At 46.1% G+C, this 17,507-nt stretch overlaps 1 protein-coding gene across 1 annotated transcript in view; it reads left to right on the top strand.

Annotated features, from left to right (window-relative positions):
- The window catches only part of LOC103271547, a gene marked incomplete at its 3' end in the record, with an annotated part of 11,622 nt that extends 2,006 nt beyond the window's left edge, over positions 1–9,616 (top strand). The window contains exon 3 of the mRNA XM_021718045.1: positions 9,451–9,616. Within this exon, the coding sequence (XP_021573720.1) occupies positions 9,451–9,616 (166 nt within the window). The remainder of the gene's footprint in view (positions 1–9,450) is intronic.
- Positions 9,617–17,507: the final 7,891 nt, after the last annotated feature.

Here is a 17,507-nt window from a genome sequence, read left to right on the forward strand (position 1 = left end):
CTACTCGGGACGCGTGCTCGGCCACCCCGGCTCCCTCGTCTCGCTCAGCGCCTGCGGCGCCGCCGGCGGCCTGGTACTGCCCGCGCCGCCTCCGGGTCTGCCTTTCGGGTCTGTGGCGGCGCCCGGGTGGTCCCCGTGGAGGGCTGGGGTGCAGCGCTTCTGCGGGAAGTCTAGCGTCCCGGAGTCTGGAGGGGACCCTGCTCCTCGCCTCTCCCACCCCGACCTCTCAGAGGGTCCGTGAGCACAGGGGGCGGGAGGGGAAGCGTCCGAGCCCAGGGCCTCCCGCCTGCGGCGCCGGGCCTCGGCGGTGCGGAGCTGGAGCTGGAGCTGCGGAGGGGTGCGCGCCCCAGCCTGCCCAGGGGCCGCAGATCGAGCGGGGATGAACTCGTCAGGGCCCTGGACCGTGAGGCGCACTTCGCCTAGGTGTAGCGGGAACGCTGTATCTGCACAGGTGTATAGCTCTAGGGTTGGGGGGGCGCACTCACCACCCTTTCTGTACCTGGAAAACTAAGATTGGAGGGGTAGCCAGGAAGGTCAAGGTGAACCCCACTCTCCTTTGTTGAAATAGGAGAAACAGGAGAGGAAGGGTGCGAAGTCCTCTTTTCTTACGCCACTAGGAGGCATTTGCACCCACCTAGGCCTGAGGGGTGCCTCCATTGGTGATACGACCCAATGGTCCGATTGGTTCCTGCCCCTAGAGGCTCCCTTGCTGGGAAGGAACTCCCCAAGACCCTGCCCTGCTCGTATTCCGAGGGGAGGAGGTGCTCTTGCATAGTTTCGCCCTGCCTGTGCTCACACTTGGTCATGTGGCCACACTGGTGCCCAGACACCCCTGGGCTTCCCCATCGTGCCCCCCCATCGTGCTCCCCCCCAAGGAGCACACATGGCCAGCAGATGGGCTGCCCCCAGCAAAGGCAGTATCCACTGAGAGCATGAAACACAGGGGGGGTTTTCTCTATCTTTTGTCATGACTGGCCTCTGGGGAGGCAGTTTCTGGTATTATCTCTGTCTGTCCTTCCCAGGCATAAGAGACTGCTTCTCCACCATCCCCTTATCTTGTGCTATCATCTAGAATTCTCTAGCCCTAACGGCCCCATCTGCAGCAAGCCATGGAGATTCTGCAGCAGAGCCAGGGAGGCCAGGTTTTTGTGCGAGAGGCTTCTGCCTTCCTTCCAACACTATGGGAAACTCTGGGTGCAATTTCCTAGGATAAGCCTAGTTCTCCTTTCAGAAATTTTCTGAGTACTGATTAGGGTGTGATCCACTTTCACTCAGCTGGGAGAAATTGGCAGCTTTGGTGAAACAAGGAAAGTGGTATAGGCTGTGCAGAGGGCCTAGTGGGAGCTAGTGTGGAACTGGGGTAGGGAGTCTGGACTGGGGGTGAGGAGGCTTAAGTAGGAGTGAGAAAGGCTCAGATCACGGCAGGGCTCGGGTCAAGGCTGTATCATGTTCTGGGAGGGACTGGAAGGCCCACATCATTTTTCCTGTTCTTGCCAAAGTGTTTAAAGTCTAGGTCACATCACAGTACTGTACGTGGAAACATCTGAATCCCATTTGCTGCGGTTTAGTGAGTTTCTGTAGAGGTCAGAGTTTATACTTCTTGGTGTAAAGTTTCCAGCAAGGAGCTATCTGTGAAAGAGCCGAGGGTGGAGATCTGGATAACACTGATTTAAAAATCCTCTCGGAGTGCTGGGTCATCTCACAGATGGCATCTGAGCCAACTTTTCAACAAGGCTGTCCTTCCTTTTGGCACCATGTGAGGGCGCTGTGCTTTAGATAAAGGAACCCAGCCAAGAGACTTGCGTTCAGTGTGTGCCAGTGGCTAGTGGATCTCTAAGACTTTAGCTTTTAAATTCCTGCTAGGACAGACATTTCTTTTGCTTAGTTTGCTTTGTTCGTCCTGGCCGCCTGAGCTGGACGTTGGACGCTTCCCCTTAAGTACACATAGAAAAGGGTGGAAGGCTGGAGGGAAGGGACGGTGGGGTGACTCGGAGTGGACCTTTTCCTTGCAAGGAGGTCCTGAACGCATGAAGAAGAGAAAGCAACAGAGATGTAGACTAACCAGGTTTGCATTGGGCTCCCGTCTTGATTTTTGTCTCTCAACTCAGGTGGTTGGTGGTGTCGTGTTAGTCCCTCTTGACCATGGTGGAAGCCCTGTGAGTGGAGACGCGGGGTTGCCTGGTTGAGTGTTGTCAGGACAGGATCAGTTCATGGGAGGGGAGTGATGTCAAGTAAGTGGTTTTCATGGCAATAGGCGGAAGCATTTCAAAGCCTCCTTGTGTCTACAAGAAAACATGGGGAGCAGGAGTCAGCATCCCTTTTCTCTGAAGAACGAGATAGTAATTATTTTAGGCTTTGTGGGCTGTAGAGTCTTTGTCATAGCTGCTCAGCATTTGGCCCTTCCAGCATGACAGCGGTCACGGATGATATAGAAACAAATAGATGGGACTGCCCTCGGCACAACTGTATTCCCAGGTTAAGCAGCATTTTAATTGCTGGTAAGTCCCATCACATCAAACGTCTCCAGAATATCTCCGCAGAGAGTGTTGGGTGCTGGGGTCGGGGAATGCAGGCTCTGTTCCAGTTGCATGGGATCAGTGCTTTGTGGTATCTAGTCAAAGGCAATGTGTCATTAGAGTAGCTTTGCTCCCCCACCTCTCCCCTTTTGATAGGGGCAGAGGCCCAGGCGTTCTCCTCTTTGTGTCTTATCTTGAAAAGCTGGGCCAGCTGCACTTTGTGGATCTTCAAAGGCCCACAGGCTCAAGTAGTAATTGTTTTCTGTTTATGCTTCTTCATTTTATTTACATTTCCGAAAGTCTTTAGACAGAACGTAGGTTTTTTGGAAGAGTTTCTATAAGCGTGTAATTTCAAAGCAATGAACTTGAGGCATGTGAGGAAGGTATTTTCACTCCTAATGAGTTTATGTAAGTTTGGATCAGTCGCCTCTGTGCCTGGGACCAGGCCAGGGCAGGCCTGCAAAATTGGAATCAAGTCAAACCTCACAGGTAGGGAGGACAGTGGAGATGGCACATCAAGGATGGCATGAGCATCAGGCTCTGAAAAGGCTCTGTGTGGCTGGTCTGAAACAAACGGCTGAAGGACTTCTTTTAGAAGTGAACAGAGAGAAGGGGAGGACTGGAGGCCTGGCTGTCAAGTTGGTCTGCTGAGCAGTAGCCATGTTACCTTAGATGATACTCACAGGCTCTGGGAAGACCACCCACCAGAATCCAGCCACCCCTCCTTGGCTGAGGCTGTGGTCTGCCAGGGGTGCACTGTGAGGTGTTGGGAGCAGACAGAACACCAGGGAGCTCTGGACAGTGGGATGTTAAGCTATGCCCGTTTCCCAGGTCACCCCAAAGGATTGCGAAAGGTCAAGGATCCTCCCAGCCTGCCTCTTTTAGAGGCACCACATGCCGCAGGACTCTTACTTGGAGTCTTTCTCATCAAGGTTGGTCACTGAGGTCGACCTGGTGGCCCTCGCTTGGGCTGGCAGCCTGACTGCAGAGCACGTGGCCATGATGGAAGCACATCATTTGTGGTGCATCTTGCATTCATAGTTCTGGATGGCTCTTACTTCCAGTCCACCTGGGAACTTTTAGAGAATGCTCGCCTCTGTGCTACAGGGGAGGAAATGTCCCAGGTGAGACCTGATGGGGCCTGAGGCTAGCCAGCCCATGAGCAGGTGGAGTCTGATTAGAAGCTTGGGGAACTGTTCTTAAGAGGGCAGCCTATGTTTGCATGGCTCCTGTAATGAAGAGGCAGGTTTGTGATGTCAGGCCTCCCTCTTTTGATTGATTGGGTAATATGAAATTGCCCAGCTTTCTAATACACCCTCACTTGATTGAGTACAACTGAGCAGGAATCAGTCTTCGCAAAAACTACCAGGTTTAGACACTATTTGGAAAGGAGCAGATGGATGAAACTGTGTTGCAATACGTCATGATATTGAGACAGGTCTGAGGAAGACAAGGTAACAATATTGCTGAAGAATCGATCATTTGCAGCATAAATGTATTTGGAAAATACAAAGCATATATTTAGAGCTTTGTAAAAATGGGTGGATATTAAGGGGCATTCTGGCAGGCAGGGAAGAAGATGGGCAAAGGTAGTTGTGAAATTTGGGGATGTGGAAGAATTCAAGGGAAGAACTCGGATCAGAAAATTCTGTGGCCTCTGGAGAGGGAAAGCCCTCTGGAGGGACATTCATGTGGTCTCAAAGTGGCGTCTCTTTGTCCCTCTTTGGCCTTCCCAACCTTCCGTACTGTTTGTTGTGCTTTTCCTGACTGTGACTGCTCAGGGCTTCCTCTGACTGCAGCTGCCTCTCTACTGGGCTGACGCCACTGAGGGTGGCCGATGCTGGCCGCTTCTGCACCAGGTGGCCTTGAATATCACCTGTCATTAGGTCCTCATTTTGAATTTCTGTTTTGTTGACAACATTAAAAAAAAAAGAGCGCGAGATGGGATGGTGGACAGAAGAAGTCCTCTAGCTGGTTGCATTCTTGGAGCTTATTTCCTGAACTCTGAAATGCTATAGCTGCCTGATCTTGGTGATGGGAGAGGTTTCTGCAGCCAATGGGCCTAGGGAATCTTGCAGAGGCACTGGTGAACCTCTCCCCATGCACGCTCCTGTGCACAGGCCCACAGATACGTAGTCATGTCTCATTCCTTAGGAAATGAAACTGCATGGCTATTCAGGGCTGTGATCTTGAGCGAGTCACTTAATTCTTTTGAACCTCCCCGCCTGCAGCCATGCCAGGGGTAAATAACATTGGCCTTGCATGGCTGTTGATAGAGCAGGAGAAGATGAAGTTTGAAATTATTTGGTGAGAGCCTTGCACATGAAGGCTTTAAAAAAAGGTTTCTTCTCCTGCCCTACAGTCTGGTCCCAGACTTTTCCAGTTATACATCAGCCAATCAGTCAACACTGTTGTCTGAAAGAGCGGATCACGATCACACTTCTACCAGGTGCAGGACACTGTGGTAGGCACCCGGCACAGCTCAGAGAGAAAGACAATGCAGACCCTGTCTCGGAAGACGTCCAGAGCTCATGGAAGGAAGGGTCCTGTAGCTGGGCAGGGTGAGACCTTCAGGAAGAGGGATGATTGGAGCTGAAAGGGGTGGGCCTCCGACGCTAGGAGCAAGGAGTGATGACAAAGCCACCGAAGCTCCATTGTCCTCAGGGACCCATGAATGGGATGGGGGTGGTTGTTTTAGGAGGTGGGGGTGGGGAGAGGAACTGAATGGACAGACATGTAGATTAGATGAAACAGGGCCCTGAATGCCAGCCTAAGGCCTTTGGAGTTTTTCCTGGGGCAGCAGTTCTCAACCTTGGGCCAGCATCAGAGTCTCTTGGAAGCTTGTTAAACTGATTGCTGGGCCCCACCCCAGAGTTTTTGATGCAGTGAGTCTGGGGTGGGCCTGAGAACTTGTATTTCTAACAAGTTTCCAGGGCACACCAGAGAGTCAGAGGCAGGTGCCAGAGGGTCCACAGTCACTGGGTAGCTTTTTCTTCTTGAAGCAGATTGGCCCATACAGGAAGAAAACTCATGACCCCACTGGGACCCATCCTCTCAAACCACCCGCATGAGTCCATCTGCATGTAGAAGAGGAGATGTAAGACCCATTCCCATTAACCAAGGAGCTGCAGCCTCCAGAAGGAAGGAAATCCCAGTGTAGACTTTGTAGAGTCATGTGGTTTTCATCCCCTCCCACAGAGGCACGAGTTTCCAGAGTGTCCAAGGGACAGGTTTTCTTTACATTATCTTAAATGTACTTTCTAAGCCATGCTGAGAACCTGTGCTCATGTTAGGTGACAAAAACCTACATGTCATGCACATACTTTCCCCAATGCAGTGACAGCTAGTCCTACCTGGAGTTTGGGGGATGGAGTTAACAGTACCTGATTCATAACTTTCTTAAAGCAGTACAGAAGCAAGTACCCAGGCCAAAGAGGGTTTAAAGATGACCACTCACAAATGTTGAAATATCAGGTTATACCTGATACACTTTATTTGAACCAGGCTTCTTTAGTGTAGCATACCAAATCTCGAAAACCTAAGATTTCTCTTTTAAGGGCACCATTTCATTGGGCCTTATTATAGCCCTTAAAACCAAGGGCCTTGGCTGCTGCTTCCATCTGCCATAGGCTTTTGCCCTGCACAGTTTTCTGTCTCTTTGGGTAATGGTTTTAGGCCTTTTGCATCTGCTGCAATCTCAGCCTCATTACTGGAATTCCTTTGCTGCCATCAGTGGAACAGGAGGCTTGGGTAAGCTTTCCCTATGTCTCGCTTCTTGGCATAGATAGTGACTGGGGGAGTAACAAATCCAGGCAGCCCTGTTGAGTGGGCTCTTGGGGGTACGGGCAACAATGGACTGGAAGCAAGAGCAGTGGGCAGAGCTCCCCTGTCAGATGAAGGCCCAGCTTTCAAATCTGGGTACCCCCAGACATAGAAATCAAAGCAGTGGGGGGCCAGAGGCTTGGGCACCCAGTTAAAAACTAGGATGGTGGTTCTCAGTCCTGGCTACATGGTGACAGCTCCTGGTGAACTTGAAAGAAATACCAGAGTTGTGTTCCACCCCCAAGAGTCTCATTCCATTGGCCTGGAGAGGGGGGCGTCTGGGCAGCAGGAGTTTTCTCAGCCAGGAATGAGAAGGCTGAGCAGGGTGCCTGCAGGTTTCTGTGCCACTGGAGTCCAGTCCAGCCACATTTTGAGTATCGATATATGGAAGATGTTGGAATAATTCTGATCCTGCCTCCAAGGAACTGACCCATAACATGGGGTAGTGGACTGGAACATAGAGTGCAGGGGCTACAAGGAAGGGGGACTTATTCTGGGAAAAGAGGAGTTCAAGGAGAGACAAGGAGGGTTGGCCACTATTTGGGGCGAGATTTTGTGTGTGTGTGATGCGCTGGTGATGCTTTCCAACAGACTGTGTTATCACTGGTCACGTGCAGACAAGGTACACATTCAAGACACTTGCAGGAGACCAAGACACTGGGGGCAGGGAGGCGGCAGGCAGGCCCTTCCTTGTGCTGGCTCCAATAGGGTGAGGACTCTGTACAGCGCCTCCCTCCTTGGTGCTGGTCCCGGCCACATACCCCTTGCAGGTCAGGGCACAAGAAGACTAGTAGCTGCCTGCTGAGTACAATCCATGAGGCCATTTATCCATCTTTTGCCAGTATCACATTTTCCCTGAATGGATAGAAACCAGGATGTGGAGCCCTCCAGAAAAGACACTATAAAACAAACCTCCCTCGAGGAGGTAGGTGGTTCTTTGTGTGGACATAGGTATCCCTATGCATAAGGGTTATCATCAAGGCGAGAGCTCCTTGTTTTTAAAGTGTGTTTGCATACCATTGGAACTAACTGCTAACTGCTTTTTGTACCAGGGTTTGTGAATACAAACACTGGACTGAATGGATGATGACTGGCTTTGAAAGCCTAGATGGGGCGGGGAGGGCTTGGGCCCATGGCCAGAGTGTTTCCAAACAAGTCCAGCCCCTTACTAGAGTGGAGCACATCTTCCAGGGAGCATGGGAGTCCTTCCATGTGGGGCCGCACCTGTGTGCTGTGCCAGAACTTGCCCACCTCATCTTGACCATGGATGTTTTCGAGTGTTGTGCACGGAGGCTTCCTGGGGCACAGCCGTGAGGGAGCTCTGCTCATCCCACTGCAGCCTTCCTCTGCCTCCATTTCTTCAGTCTCTGTAAAGTATCCTAGTGAACAGACTCAAGTTTTCATCTCAAAGGAGAGGGAAGAAAGCTGTGCTGTCCTGCAGGTCATGCAGTGCCACTTAGAGACAGTTTTATTTGGGCAGTAAAATCTCTGAGTTGTACTTGGCAAAAGTTCTAATGAAATGGAAACCTTGAAATTTGCTTAGAGCAGTAAGTATGGCCTCAACCTGTTTCTTGGGGACTAAAGGTTGTAGAGGACCTTATTAGTCCCCCTGATTTACTTTCTAAGAGACTGGGTACCAGTGTATCTTTTCAGACTGTAGAGGGGGTCTGCATCATTTGACTTGAGTAAGCTCTGTGCTTGGTGGAGAGCAGGGCCTCTCCAAGTGTGGTCCGTGGACCAGCAGCGTCGGTGCTGTGAGAAATGCAAATTCTTGGGCCCCACTCAAGACTTCCAGTGATTCTGGTGCATGTTGGGATCTGAGAACTGCAGGTTTAGTATGTCATGGCTTTTGAAAAGTAATGGTGGCAGAGAGAAGAAAGGATGTCCGTGACCCCCCAAGATTGATCTGCCAATCTACTGAATCTGGGAGTGTTGCCCAGGAAGAAGGGACCCTGGCTGCAGGGACCAATGAAAAAAGCAGGTGTCTCCCCAGCCGGGGCTGGATAAGTCTCCCTGGGAGACTTACCTTGTTTTGTTGATGCCACATAAGAAGGGAAGCTAGCAGCAAGTGTCCGAGGTAGGAGGGCCATTGTTTGAATGCTGTCAACATTGATTCCAAGTGAGAAAAAGTTCTCAGCGTCATTTTGGGGGGAATTAACATTTACTCTATTAAAGTGACAAACTAAAAATCTTAATTTTAAAGTTTTTCATTCAATTTACAAATCTTACAGTTCAGCAGGTTTTTGCAATCACTTTTAAGCGGGCTTTGATTCATATTTGGCTGCCTTTATGGACTTATGATTCACAACTGTTACATATTTAAAACTGCATTTGGAGATTTAACATTCAATTTCGTTGTAAAGTTATTTGATTGTCTGGTTAAAAAATCCCTTCACAAGTACTTAAACAATTTTTATAAACTTAATAATTTAATCTTATGGAAAGTCTTAAATTCTTTCACATATTCTAATACTACTTATAAACCTAACAAGATTTTAAAGTCACAAGTCTAAATCAATGGTACACTTTAAATTAGAATCACAACTCTAATCCATTACATACTCTGCCAAGTTCTTTTAAACACTACAAGTTCTGAAAAGATGTGCAAATCCTCTATTACCAAACTACTAATACTTCAGGTTCGTTGTCTCTATATTTAATTCTAAATATCCTCAGGGATAAGATACATTTTTTTCCCCCATCAGGAATATAATTGTCATTCCCAGCAATTTTGGGGTTCCCTCTCAAGTGGACTTTTAGTGTGATGATTTTTAAAATAATTTCTGAAAGTTTTTTTTTAATTGATAAATTAATCCATGTTCTCTGAAAGTTAACTTGGAAAATGAATGTCCTCGTACCTGCCTGCACCTCCACTCTTACTTTACGTCCCTACCACCCAAATAACTGTTTCGTGGGATATTTGTAAGTCACACAGAAGCTCACTCTTGGGCACAGGTAAATCTGAGCAATTTGCAAAGCAAACTAGCCCAGATGGGAAAGCAAGCCACAGCAAGGTGGCCTTGCTGCCCTCAGGCCTCTGGGGCCTCCGTGGGCTGTGGGCATGCGTGAATGAGGATGACCAATGTCTGGTTTCCCTCTCCTTTCTGGGCAGGTTGGCCTCATCCAGCTTGGGCAGGAGCAGGTACTAATCCAGCCCCTCAACAACTCCCAGGGACCCTTCAGTGGACGAGAGCATCTGATCAGGCGCAAATGGTCCTTGACACCCAGCCCTCCAGCCAAGGCCCAGATACCTGGGCAGCACTGCAAGGTTCTAACAGGTGAGTCCCGGCAGCAGCATGACGGGCTTCAAGGACAGGCACAGCCGGCCCCCTTTGTGGGTCCCCACATGCACTGAAGTCATGTAAGTGAGAACTTACCTCTTGCCTGCCTCTATATTTCTAAAGCTGTTTTATTGCTTCCGAGGCCACTTTCTCAGAATTAGTGGATATTAAGTGTCAGCAGCTTTTTGCAAAAAGTCATTTTATTTCTGTAAGGAAGCCAGGATCTCTTTCATGTATGTCTCAATTTTATTTATCAGGAGCAAGCTGAGACCCAATACACCTTAAGGGCTTGTTATCAAGCCCCAGGTTGGTAGCACAGTAGGATGGGAATTCCCTCTGTTAGGTGCCCTGGCCGTAATACAGTGGTCCTCAGTCCTGGCTGCATTAATTAGAGCTGCCTGGGGGACCTGTGAAGTGGTGATCCCCATAGTGACCCCTGGGCCAGCAGCATCAGCCTTATCTGGGAGCTTGTTAGAAATGGACGTTCTTGGGCTAGACAGCTGAATCAGTCATCTTCAGCCCGGTCATCTTCATGGCCTTCCAGGGGATTTGGATGCATATGAAACTGTGAGAACCATTGCTTTAAAAATGCCACAGACTGGTCTGTGCCCCAGTATCCTGATTTTTGGTCTGGGGCATGGGTTGGGTCTCAAGTGTTTTTGATATTTTAATATGCAGTGTGACGAATGCAGGGCTCTTATATGCTGTGCCTCTTTGAGCAAGCTGTGGATTATCTGACAGGGATTAAAGAACATTTCATGGTGCTGTGTTGCCAGCAATCTGCCTACAAATGTTTACTGATGAAGTTGGATCACAGGTGGCATTTCCTCCCAGGAGATTCTGAGACCCCCGTAGCTAACCTTTGGGAGTTGTGCTTGTGTAGTTTGAAGGTTTGTCTTTGTAAGAAAATGTAGTGTGTCTAAGTTTAGTATTTTGACGGTCTTGGAACTAAATCGATTATGTAACTGGAATAACCTTGTGATGTATAAACAAGTCTTGCAACCCAGTCATTGTGTGCAGACCTGACGGAAGCAGGTTGTCACCCTCCTTAGCATTCAGCAGGGGGCTATTAGAGGTGATTGTGCTGGATAAAGGCCATCTCTGAAACCACAGGAGAGCTTTGAGTCATGAATCCAGAGAGAATGCCACCAGACATTAGCATTTTTTTCTGTTTCTTTCTATACCCTTACAAAAGTGGAAAAGACTGACCTTGGCATACAATTACTAGTACCTAAAAAATACCCTTTAATAGGAAGCAAGGTCTCTGGTAAATCTGACGGTTTTGTGTGGACTTGATGTCAGTGTATTATTTTTAACCTGAGCTCCCTCACCCTACCTAGGTCAGTTTTGGGGGTCATTTTTTTTTCTTTGCCTTTAAAGTAAATGGACTGGGCTCCGTGGCTCACGCCTGTAATCCCAGCACTTTGGGAGGCCGAGGCGAGAGAATTGCTTGAGTCCAGGAGTTTGAGAGCAGCCTAGGCAACATAGTGAGACCACATCTCTACAAAAAAAATCAGAAAATTAGCCAGGTGTTGTGGTGCATGCCTGTAGTCCCAGCTGCTCAGGAGGCTGAGATGGAAGGTTCAGCTTGGGCAACAGAGTGAGACCCTGACTCAAAAATATAATAAAATGAAATAATAAATAAAATAAAATAAAGTAGTAATTTAAAAATGTATAATAAAGTAAATGACTGTTAGGCATTCTAAATCTGCATTTTCTGCAGCTGACCTGAACATACTGGTTCAGAGGCAGAGAGATTTCACTCCAGCAGTAGTTTTCAGCCCTGGCTATACATTGGCATCACTTGGGGAGCTTTGATAACTACTTGTGCCCAGATCCCACCCCCACAGAGCCGCTTTCATTGGTCTCCAGCACAATCTGGGAGCATCTGGCGGGGTAAGTGCTCCCCAGGTGGTTCTAATGTTGTTCAGTCCGTGTTAAAAACTGCTGCAGCTAAGGGCTGGGCTATTAAACAGGAGGACTAGCACCTGTGGGCCACCAGGAGCGGATTTTCTCAGGTGAACACTTTTAAGCAGGGCCGTGCAATGAAACTAGTACAAGTACGTTTTATTCTTGCTCCTCACTCTTGCCAGTGCTCATCAACTGTTAGTCCATGATCAGAAGCCTGGCGTGCTTGTAAATGAGATAATGGAATGTTTGTCTAATGACCAGCTTCCATCCTCTGTAGTGGTGTGATACTAAGGATTGCTGACAAAATGATAAATGGTGCTTGTGTTTGCATTTTTGTCCCTAAGACTAGTTTCAAGGCATTCTTTTGATAGACTGTTTAGCCTTTAACGAAGGAAATAAAATTAACAAGGCCAGGGTGGGGTGGATATGATGGAGAATAAGTTAAGACAAGAGCAGCCATGCAAGACTTTGGGAAGGAATTTCTGAGTTTGCTTAAAAAATAACATCTCCTTCTCTGCTCTCAAACCTCACAGAAATTTGCTTTGAGGTATAGAAGTAATGTGTATATTAAAGGTGGTGACAGGGCAGACCGAGAGTGGGAAACCCTTTTTCATCTTGTTCTTAAACCCTGACACAATGATGGGAAAGTAGAAGCTATGCTTTTGGAGAAATGCACACTTTAGGTAAAATTAACTTTACCGACTTTGTCTTTTCAGAAACAGACTTCCTGGTGCCAGGTATCAGAGGTATCTCATAGTGTCAATCAAGCTTGCCTAGAGTAAAGGGAATTTACAAGGGCTAAGACATCATACGTTGGTCAAGGATTGTAAAGTCATGAAACTTGTAATTACAAAAGTCATGACCGCCCAGAGGGGAGAAGGCGGGGCTTCAGTCTTCCAGTAGAATGGGCCCTATCTACAGGGAAACCAAGGATTCCCCGAAGCTACCCACTGGGAATGCCTAGGAGGTAAGGAGGGGGACTCTCCATTAGCTCAAAGGAATGTCCTTCAGAAGATACAGGAGAATTAGAATCCTTGTCACTACCTTCTCTAGGGGCTATGATAATATGGACAGACATTAATGGGTCTCTGTGTCACAGGATCTCCAAGACATCCACAGGTGGTCAATAAGGAAGTCACGGCAGTCACTTGGAGATGGTGCAACATCTCCAAGGAAAGGATTTAAGTCAGGGCTTTGGGGGGCTATGAGGCCACACTCACCTAGAGTGTGGGCCCGCTCCTTGTCTGTGGGGGGTGAACTTTTCTTAAGTAAATCTTTTCTTCTCTCACCTCTTTGTGTTGCAATTCTTTGCATTTACTGGGATCTCTGGGTTGCAGCGCGAACCTCCAGCTTGCTGGCTCCAGCGGTGCTGTGCCTCCCTGCATCTCTCCTCCCTCTCCATCCATCTCACCCTCACCCTATCTGGACCCTAAAAGGTGGTGCCAGTCTCGGGCTCTGTGCTAGGTAGGAACACAGACACAGAGGAGAAGTGTATGAGGGGACACCCCCCCAAAAGTGGAATTTATTTATTAAAAATTGTGTATTTTTGCATGTTTAAACTTCAGTCACCTTCAAAGTACTCTCTATTTGATACCATACTCCCATTGAGACACTTTTCCACTGCTCAAAACAATTTTTAAACTTGTCAATTTTGATGTCTTTTAGTACTTCTACCATTTTTTGTTTCACCTCTTCCACACTGGAAAAACGTTTCTTTGAGAACTTTTTTCCATCCAGAGAGGCAAAAAAAAAAAAGTTGCTGGGAGTGAGAGCAGCTGAATAGGGAGGGTGGGGGGGGGAGTCATGCCACGTTTAGTCAAAAACTGCTGAATACTCGCTCTATAGAGGGCAGGTGTGCTCATGGATGACCCATCAAGAAATGGGCAAATGCGTTGAAAGAAACTCCCTTCCCCCCCCCAAAAAAAACCTCACTGAAACCTAATGCAGCCTCTCACAGTAACATTAGCTGGTACACAGATGCCAGTGGGTTCCTAGAACACTTACCTAGCAGAGAAGCCTATACTACAAGGGGACCACCCTCTAAAAAATAATTCTGTTTTCTTTGGGTCCCCTTCATATATTTTGTCTTGTCTTTCTTGGTGCGCTTTTAGGGCTATGCTAAAAAAAGACAACCGGCCTTTTGATCGGCTTAGCAGTCAATTACGACTTAAACACTGCAGGTTCAGAAATTGAGGAAATTAATTTACTGGGACATCAGCAAAGTACATTTTTGAAGTTTCCTAGAAAGATTAATCAGATTAATCCAGATTTTCCATGGGAACAAGTTCTTTCTGGCCGAACATAACGAAACGGTAGTAAGTTTTGTGCCCTATTGTTGACCTTGTGTTACACTAACCTTGGACTTGGCCTGAGGGTAGCCTAGTTGGCTTAAGCTGGTGAGAAGTCTGATACCTCTACTTCCTCCATGAAGCATTCAATTTACCTTAAAGTTGAACTTAAGTAAACTGCTAAGCTGTCTAGTGTTTTGTCTGGGCAGGGCTGGGGACTAGAAGGTCTGACACAGTAAAGGCCACCTGAGAACCATTTCCTTCCCTTGGATGTTACTGAGGTTGCATTTCTAACAGTCTTTCCATTCTTGTCTTGACTTCCTGTAAGCCACCACACACCTGGTAAAAGTCTGGTGGATTGGACACTCTAATCTAGGTCTAATCCATCACTTCAGACCGCAGGGTTAAATATGTGACTGGTTCTTCTTATTTCCACAGTGAGGAATAGATGCTGATTAGCAGCTCATGCCCCAGAGATGAACACAGCTGCTGGTCTTTGCTCATGTAGGAAGGGCCCAGTGTCTCTGAAATTTGGTTCCTCAAAACTCCTTTGAGACTTCAGTTCTCCAGTGGGTTAAAATAAAATGGTTTTGTAGTTTATCCAGTGCTCTCTGTTGCTACACTCTGTTGCTGTAGTGATGGTCTTTCATATCCTTCTACATCTTAACTGGAAGCAGAACCCAAAAGATATGGAATTACATTGCTAATTGTAATAATTTTAATTTTATTTGCATATAAAATATTACCTCTAAAAGTAAATACCCATATTTTAGCAATGATTATTTCAAAAACAAGAGAAAGAGGAACCATATTGGTTCTGTCTCCCTTTGGTGTGGCCCCTTAACATCTCTGTGCCTCCCTGTTGCTAGGGCTGCTGTAACCAAGTCCCAAAGGCTGGGGCACTTAAACAACAGCATTTATTTTCTCACAGTTCTGGAGGCTGAAAGTACAAAATCAAGGTGTTAACAGGGTGAGTTCCTTCTGAAGGCCATGAGGGGAGGATCTATTCCAGGCTTGTAGATGATGGCTTATAGATGTCATCGTCTCCCTGTGTCTTCACATGATCATCCCTTTGTGTGTGTGTCTATGTCCAAATTTCTTCTTATAAAGATACCAGTCTTATTCAACTGGTTATTCTCATAACTTCATTTTAACTTCGTTACCGTTGTAAAAGCTTCATCTGCAAATGCAGTCATGTTCTGAGACAGGAAGGAAGGTGCAGCACACAGTTCAGGTCATGTGGCTTCTGTTTTCTCATCTGTGACACTGGGATGAAGATGCTGTCTCATCTGTGCCTCGGGGTTATTGATACGGAACCCTGCAAATGAGGGGTGGCGGTACCACCTCCAGCCACACTGGGGGGCATGTTCAAGAGAACTCTAATATGTGCCTTAAAGGTAGAAAACAAATTTGGAGGAAATTAGAAATGGGCCACATAAAGGAACCCTGACTATAAGAATAGTGATCCTAGTTGGTTGGTCATCTGCTTACAGTTTTACTCTTGGTAAGCTCTTGAAGACTGTGTGACCTCAGATAGGTTAGAAAGGCCCAAACCTCCTTGAGTTTCAATTTCCTCAGCTGGAACTGAACAATATCATCTACCTCTCAGAGGTTTTGTGAGTGTTAAATGAGGTAATACATGCTTGCCACTTAGCAACTCGTACGTGTTAATGATTGTTGCAGCTGCTGTGGTTGTAATGCGTATGTGTGGACTCATTCTTTATTATCAAGTGGACTGCTTCAGTGCCCTTGTCTGTATTTAGTGGGAGAGAAAGAGAAGCCTTCCAGAGCTCGAGCAGGTAGCTAAAGGCTCTTATTATTGATCCCGAATCTGTCATTCTTGCCTCTTGAGCACATCTACAGTAAAATCAAGGAGTCTTAATATCTGTGGGCTGGACATTATTACCCTTACAGGTCATATGCTTAAATTTCCCCCCTTGCCCTTTGGACACTGGGCATACTGTGATGAAAGTGACACAGTATGGTCCCTGCCTCCAGGGAACTTAGGGTTTGGTGGGGGAAATAGACAGTAAAGAAGTCAAAAAATGTAGCAGGTAGGAATTATTTTGAGTCATGGAATATTTACAATAGGCAAAATACAAAACCAAAAATGGAAATTTATATATTCAGCATTCAGACTTAAGCCATGTTAACATCCAGCCATATTTGCACAAAAGCTTTCTTATTTTGGGGGGTCACATTAACATTTATGGATATGACTGGTCCTCCTTGGCTCCCCGACCAATCATCTCTCTGCCTTATTCCCCAGAAGGAACCCCACCATTCTGATGTTGGTGTTAATCTTTCCTATCCATGTTTTTTATGCATTCATTATATATAGCTATAAACCGTGTATTGTATTGTTTGGTATGTTTTAAAATTTTCATAAGTGATTTCATGCTGTGCAACTTGCATTTATCACTCACAACGATGTTTTCCAGGATTATTTGTATTAATGAATGCAAATCTAGTTCATTCATTTTAATTGTAGCGGTTTGTCTATTTTATTAATCTTTTCAAAGAACTAGATTTGGATTTATTTTTCTTCTTTACTGCTATTTGTTTTCCATTTTTTATAAATTTATAATTGTATCTTTATTATTCATCTTTTTACATTCTCTAGATTTAGTCTTTTTTCCTTAGCCTCTTGAGTTGAATACCTCATTCAATAAATTTTACCCTTCATTTTTAATTTATGTATTTAAGGCTATACATTTCTCTATAAGTGTACTTTTAGGTATACAAACTTTGGTATGTAATATTTCTAGTATCCAGTTCCTAAATATTCTTCAATTTCCATAATACTTTTTTTCTAGACAGGCAGTACAATATATAGAGGGTGCCAAGAAATGTATACGCATTTTAAGAAAGGAAAAACTGTATTAAAATTGTAATACTCCATGTATATTGATAACAAAAGTTGACTATAAATCATGTTTGACTTCTTCAATTACAAGAGTTGCTCAAAGTGGTTACCATCAGTGTCCAGACACTTCTGATGATGGCGAACTGGAAGTAATAAGTAGATAACATCTCTTAAAATGTGTATACATTTTTTTGGCACCCCAGTAGTGATTAGGAATTTAGAGATAGATTTACAGTACTGGGTTTTTTGTTTTTTGTTTTTTTTTAATCAATATTTTTTATTATGATGTTGTGGGGTACAGTTAAGGGTTAGGTATACAAATACGTTTCATTCAGGCACCCTGTTGATAAGGGGTGTTTCCCTATCCCCAGACAGATATTTGCTACCGTTAATCCCATCTCCCTCCCCGCCCCTATAGTTTCCCACTACTGTCAGTCATTTTCTTATAGTATTACATTGGATGTTCAAGGTTCATTATATGAGTGAGAACATGTGATACTCGGATCTTTGTTTCTGTGAGAGGTCACTCAGTATTATAGACTCTAGTTCCATCCAGGTTGCTGCGAAATGCATGATTTTGTTCTTTTTTATGGCTGTGTAGTATTCCATCGTGTATATGTACCACATCTTTTTAATCCAGTCCTCTTTTGATGGCAGCATGGTTGCTTCCAGGTTCTTGCTATTGTGAACAATGCTGCGATAAACATACGTGTGCAGGTATCTTTTTTATAGAGTGATTTGAGTTCTTCAGGATATATTCCCAGTAGGGGGATTGCGGGGTCATATGGGAGGTTGATATTTAGAGCTTTTAGGAATCCACCAC

This window comes from Carlito syrichta, unplaced genomic scaffold (assembly GCF_000164805.1).
Source record: "Carlito syrichta isolate Samal-C Ts95f unplaced genomic scaffold, Tarsius_syrichta-2.0.1 Scaffold311755, whole genome shotgun sequence".
Classification (NCBI taxonomy): Eukaryota; Metazoa; Chordata; class Mammalia; order Primates; family Tarsiidae; genus Carlito; species Carlito syrichta.